Source organism: Suricata suricatta, chromosome 16 (genome assembly GCF_006229205.1).
Source record: "Suricata suricatta isolate VVHF042 chromosome 16, meerkat_22Aug2017_6uvM2_HiC, whole genome shotgun sequence".
Lineage (NCBI taxonomy): Eukaryota > Metazoa > Chordata > Mammalia > Carnivora > Herpestidae > Suricata > Suricata suricatta.
In genome coordinates, this window is record NC_043715.1 from 6514819 (window position 1) to 6521419 (window position 6601).

General features: G+C 52.1%; 1 protein-coding gene across 1 annotated transcript in view; it reads left to right on the forward strand.

Annotated features, from left to right (window-relative positions):
* PKD1L2 (polycystin 1 like 2) overlaps window positions 1-6601 on the forward strand; it is an 88286-nt gene that overhangs the window by 25344 nt on the left and 56341 nt on the right. The window contains 4 exon segments of the mRNA XM_029926148.1: window positions 1326-1375; window positions 3107-3224; window positions 4628-4835; window positions 6479-6596. Coding sequence (XP_029782008.1) covers window positions 1326-1375; window positions 3107-3224; window positions 4628-4835; window positions 6479-6596 — 494 coding nt within the window.

Here is a 6601-nt window from a genome sequence, read left to right on the forward strand (position 1 = left end):
GTACTGAGACCAGGGGAAAGTGGTATTCAGTTTGGGCAGACCCGGATCACATGTCCACCTGGAACATGCTTTAGGGCTGGCATCACCCAAACCAAGAACCGAGGGCACGGGAAGGATGGCTCCTCAGGGAGAGTATTGTCTGTAAGTGCTGTTACCAGAAGGAGGGGCCCAGATGCCTGGATGGGAAGAAACATCAGATACCTATGCTCTTGTCCACAGCCCTCCTTTTCCACATACGAAACTTGAGGCCCAGAGAGGTGAACTTTCCAAAGTCACTCAGCTAATTCATGGCAGGATCAGAGGCAGCAACTGCTTATCTTGATGTTTTCATTCAGGGTTATTGGCCCATCATCCTTCTTAATCTTAAGAAGGGCCTCTGTCTGGCATCTTAGCTTTGCTTTACATAATTTTATAGACCTTCAAAGTGAGAGACCTCAGAATGAGAATTCACTGGGAGAGAATTCAGTAAAGATCAACAGTGCCCGGATCTTACCCTGAACATGAGGGCCTGATGACTCCCAGGGGTCTGCCCGTGCAGATAAAACACACTGCTGTCCTCACCACTACGCTGCAACTAGGCACTAACCACATTCACAGCTCAGTGATTCTCTGGGCCTATCACCTGAGCGTACATTTTCCATTTTTCTAGCTTGCTATCCTAATACTCTCTATAGATGTACATGGATTGCAAAGCAATGGTAACCAAGCACAGCGGCCAGCCCGCCTGGAGCCTTGAGAAACAGGGATTGCCTTTTGTTGTGGGTGAGGAACCTAAGACTCCGAAAGACTAACCAACCCGCCTGGGCTCACACAGCCAGGAAGAGGCCAACAGAAAGACCCAGAGATGCATCGTGGTGCGGTGGGTCGGCCCCTAGCAGCTTGCCAGAGCTGGTTCTGTCCATCTCTTGCTCCATGGTCACGGAGGTCAGCTTGGTAGCCTGAAATCTGCCTTTGTGGGAAGAACCGACACCACAGGAAGGGGCAAGCAGCACAAATCAGGGCTCCGCGCTCCCCACCCTTCGACTGGTGGTTAAACATTAACAGCATGCCGCCACAGGTCTATCTCGAAATCTTGAGTTTTGTTTGTACTGGAAACTGCCTGCCTCTTTCTTAACAACCAAAGAGGTGTCTTCAGTCCAGTGGTGGACATGATGGTTTGGGTGTTGACCCACTTCTATGACCTGAATGTTTGCTAAATTTCCCTGACCCATTTCCAAGGCAGGCGGGTCTCCCGGGGGCATTTGTGGCACACCCTCTGACTCTGCCCTTTGGTAACCTTATCAGCACCTACCACAGTCTGACGCCTGTTCTCACTGTGTTCACAGCTCCTTCCAGGGTGCAAGAACCATCTGGAACAAATGCCAAGGAAAAGAATGTGAGTTGTTTTGTTTTGTTTTGTTTTTTTAAACACTTAACCTCACAAGAAACAGATGTCTGAGCACTTTGCTTTCGTTTTGAGTTTTGGTTTATTGGTGCTAATAGCCAGATTACTAGGAGGCATGGCTTCCATTTAAAAAGAGATCGAGAAGAACTGGAATCATACAAAGCATGTTCTCCAACCAAAACAGTGTTATATTACAAATCACTAATAAAATATCTGGGATATCTACATACCTTTCAGACATCTCAGGAATTAAAGAGCACACTTAAAAAAATCAACAGGGTCAAAGAAAAAATTCACAAGGAAAATTAAAAAATATTTCTGACTGTTAATGACAATATAACCTATCCAAATTTGTGGGATGCAGCTAAAGCAGTGTTCAGAGGGAAATGTATAGCTTCTAATGCTTATATTAGAAAGCAGGCCAGGTTCCTCAGTTTTTACAGCAAGACTAAGTCCTCAACTCCTTGCTGTTGATGTTCCCCATGGACGTACTTATTCAATAACAAAGACTGTGTGTCTACAATGTCCAAGGACCAGGTGTTTGGGACCAGGGATACAAAGGTGAATAAAGAGCTGTGGCCCCAGCCTTCTTGGAGCTTAGTGGGTAAAACTACTGAACAAATTAGCATGTAATTAGGATTGTGGTGTCTAACTAGAAGCAGTAGGGTGCAGTGCGAGCAACCAACACAGGGTGGCCTAGCCAATGTGATCAGATGAGGCCTCTCAGAAAGTGACATGTGACATTCAGGCCTTGAGGACCAGATGGTCAGCCATGCTGGAAAGCAGAATGAGAGCTTTCTGGGTGCACAGATATGAGGCTAGAAGTGCCCTGAGGCTGTTGGGGGGAGGGGAGCATATAGGAGATTACAGAGAGATGGACAGAGGCCCGATCACATGAGGTCTTAGGTGCCGAGACAAAGTTTGGGTTTTATTCTCGGGCCATGGGAGACCACGGGGGGTGGAGCTCTGCCATGCAGCCTCCTGCGACACCAGGCTAAGCCCTTTCGGTCCGGCTGTTCGATAGGTCCTGCCTGAAGTTACTCCAGGAGCCCGCCCTACGCCTGTCAACCCCTCCTCCTGGCACCCATAGGCTTCATTACTGCCCAGCTCACCTCACCCCTCCTCTTTCACACCAGCTCTGGGGTCCTGTCCTCCAGGGAAGCCTGCCCCAACACTGGCTGGCAGCCTCACAGAGGCCACAGCTCCGCGCCCTCCTCTGTACCAGACAAAAGACGGAGCGCATCTCTTAATCCGCAGCAATCCAGGCATCAAATGCTCCCAAACCTTCAGCGGCGGAGCAGATGTTCTCCACCCACTGCCTCCCTCCTACGCATTCTCATAATTCTCTGGGCCCCCTCTACCGTAGCAGCTAGAACTCTGTTTTAGTCATCAGTTTCTTTGTCCATCTTCCCTCCTAGATTTAAGAGCAAGGCTCCACTCTCTATTCTTGTATCTCTAGTCACCAAGCATGAGGCCTGGCCCAGAGCAGGTTCTGGTAACGGTTGGATGCATGGTGGACGCTTAGCACAGAGCCCGTGTTCAAACTCAAGTTACTTACCCAGCGACCCATCTCCAGAGGGGACCCAGGTAGATCAGATAGGGAGGGTCTGCCTCTAATCCACGCCCTGTGCTGTGACCGCCCCTGGCACAGACTGCTGTCGGGTAGGAGGTGGGGTACCAATCGTGGAGGGGCCTCTCACCGGCCAGCCGCTTTTTCTGCAGAGAGAGAAAGGGGCCATGCGGGTGTACGTGGAGCCTGGTCAGTATGTGGATCCTTTCACGACCGTGACTCTGGGCTGGCCAGACAGGGACAAGGATTTACGCTTCCAGTGGTCATGTGGTAGGTGGCCTTAGAGCTCTGGAACTGTCCTATCTCATCACAAAGTAACGGATGGAGGTCAGCTTGGCTTTTTTTGTTTGTTTGTTTAACCTTCACACAGGCATTACTCATGCCTGACATTTTGTGTACTTTGCATGTGCCAGAGAATTCCATGGGAATGGGAGGTGGGAGGGAGCAGCGGCAAACCAAGGCAGAGGGAGCCCTAGAGGCAGGCAACGCGGAGATGCATTTAGAGAATTGACCCTAAAAGTCAACAGGCTTTATTTTCACCACACCACAAACAACATCAGTGATAAAAACAAAACAAAACAACTCCTCCCCTTTGGGGGGGGCCCCTCCGGTCACCTCCTTGCCCTTGTCACTGGGAAGAGTCTAGAAGTGAGGAGGCATTTTCTGACAAAGCAAGAGGACAGCACCAGTTCCCATTTCTTAGAGATGGTTGTCCTCCTTTACAGGGAGACATCCTAACTACGTACACATTCTTTTGGAAAAGAATGTCAGTCATACCGCACGTATCATTTTTATGAGCTCTTTTTTCTTTGAACACCACATCCTGCGTATTTTACGCCACGGTTACCTTCTCCATCTTGATTTCATAATAGAGTAAGTGCACCGCAGACCGTCAAGTTGACGTGTGGTCATATATTTACTGGTGCCCTATTTTTTGGACATGTAGGCTGTTTTGAATTAGTTGTCTGTATATAAACAACACTGTAATGAACATCCCTGTAGTTCTGCCTTTATTTGCATCTGTGGTCACCTTCATAAATAAGGTTTTTTTGGGGAAAAATAAATGTCAAGAAATGGAATAACTGCGTCAAAAGTCCTATGAAATGTGAAGCCTTTTGACACCCATTGGTAAGTGCTCAGGACATCCTTTTGACTATTAGTTCTCACTCTCTGAATTCACAGAGGATATAAGTATACAGTTTGGGTGGCTGAGCTGATGGCCTGACCCCCGATTGTGTCCCGAGGCCGGGGGAGCGAGCTGACTGATGGATAAACATCAATCAGCACGGATGAAAGGTGAAGGACACAGAGACTTACTGAGCCAGTGTGATAAAGCAGGAGATGACATGTGGCCTGTTAGGTGGAGAGAACGGCCCCCCAGGTTTCCAGAGTACCCACAGGGACACGCAGCTGGGGACAGGTGTTTCTGTGTGGTGTGAGCGGCATTCCCCCCCACCCCCCGCCATACCCCACCCCCACCCCATTCATCAGTACAGGTCACTGGTGCGAAAGAAGCTGACATACCCTGCAGGTCAGCTCAGGGTCAGGGTGCGGGGTGGCTCATCTCCCCAGAAGCATCCTTCTGTGGCGCCATCACTGAGCCCTGCAAGGGAAAGCAAACCACAAACTGGAAAGGTCCTTGGATGATCAGAGTCTTTGTCCCCCTCTCTCAGGACACTGCTGGGCCCAGTGGAGCTTCTGTGTGGAGAGGCAGCTGCTCCGCGTGGACCAGAGGGAGCTGGTGCTTCCTCCGTCCTGCCTGCCACCACCCAGCTCTGCTGTGACCCTGCACCTGGCCACCTGGAGGGGCAGGGAGCTGGAGAACCAGGAGGAGCGGTGCCTCTACGTATCGGCACCCCTGGAACTCAGGCCTCGAGTCAGGTGGGGGCGTGAGAGCAAACTCCCGCAGTGCTGATGTCTCTTGGGCCACTGTTTACTGAACAACCAGTGCAGGAAAGGCTTCCCTCAGCTGAGATGAGAAGAGTGAAGAGGAATTAACTTGGCAGCAAAAGGGGGGCTGGAGAGGGAACACGGGGTGGCAAAGGGAGGGAGCAAAGAATAAGCTACAAGTGAAAGAGGCTGGTGTGGTGCACATGGAGGGAGACAGAGGAGCAAGAAGAAACTGGGAGAACGGGCAGGGCCTGGCTCCAGTGGGACCCTGTGGGTTGTAAATAAAGACATGATTTTGAAGAGCTCTGGAAAGCTACCCAAGGGTTGCAAGCAGGCTGGGGACTCGATCACGTCCTCGTACAGAATGCCGTGGCAGCGGGAGGAGAGCAGGCTGGTGGAGGGCAAGAGCGGGCTCTGGGAGACTGCGTGAGCTCTTGCACGCATCGAAGTTAAGGTTCAAGGTGGCCTGCTCTATCAGGTGAGGCCCAGCCAGATAGATGTGGGCAAGGATGAGGGAACCAGCCAGGGATGACAGTGCAGGACTGCAAGAGGGGGAAGCCACTCTCCCTCTTAGGACTGCAGAGGTAAGCAGGGGATGGTGTGCGGGAACCCTGGGAGCTCCAGCTGTGGGGAGGTGCCCCCCGACAGGAGCTCTGCGCGTGGCTGGAGGAACACAGCCCCTGCCAACAGCAGCCCACCTACTAAGGAGCAGGGATAAACACCCTCCTCCCCGTCCCCGTCCCCCTCTGATCCCCAGCCCATGCCTCCCATTCCCAGAAGCCAGTGGGCACAGGAATGCAGGTGACACTGCCTACAGAGATTAGCCTCCTGGTGCCCAGGGCCACACAGTTGACAGAGAGCAGGCTGCAGGGATAAACAGAATGTCCTGCACACCGGTGTGAGGATGGACATGAAGACAGGAGGGAGACTGCCAGGTGCTATGGAGTTACAACCGGAAGGTTCTGGGGAGGGCCGGGTATGCGGCAGATGCCAAAGAGGTCGTTGGCTGGCTCACGGGAGGGAGGCGGACACTATGAAGAAGGTCCTGGATCTGAATCTAGACGTGCTGGTTCGTGATGCACTCCACACGCAGGAGTCATGTCACCGGGAACCAATCACGGCGGCTCCCGGAGCCAGCCTGCTGGCTGTGATAAGGGGGCTCCAGCATGCGGCCCCTGGGGTTGCGGTTAGCACTGGACGGGGGAGTGACCATTTCTCATCTGTGGCACGCGGGCAATAAAACCACAGTGTGCCTTTATGATTATTAGAGCTAGAAGGAGTCACGGAAATTGTTCTTAACTCCTCATTTTCAGGCTCAGAGAGTTTAAGTGACTCACACAGGAGGACCATTCATAAGAGACAGGCACAAGGTCTGAGGACCCTGGACTTCACGCACTTTCCACGCCACGTCCTGCACACTGAATGAAGTGGGAATTGAGTCAGGCACAAACCACAAACCATCTCCTTGGCCGACGCCAGGTCCTGGTTTGGGCCGGGGCAGGGGTTACTTTTATCCATCTTTCCCTGGAAGAAAGGCCCTGTGCCACCTTCGCAACGGACTTGAGAAGAACTGGACAAAAGCCCAGGTGATGAGGCCTGAGCGAGCTTCTGCATTCCCTCTGCCTCCCTTTCAGCTGCGAGAACTGTAGACCAGTGGATGCCAGGGAAGACGCTGTGCTCAGAGTCACCTTGGGGGACGGCTCCCCCGCGGCTGTGTTCAACTGGTATTTGGATGACACCTCGCTGGATAAGGTGAG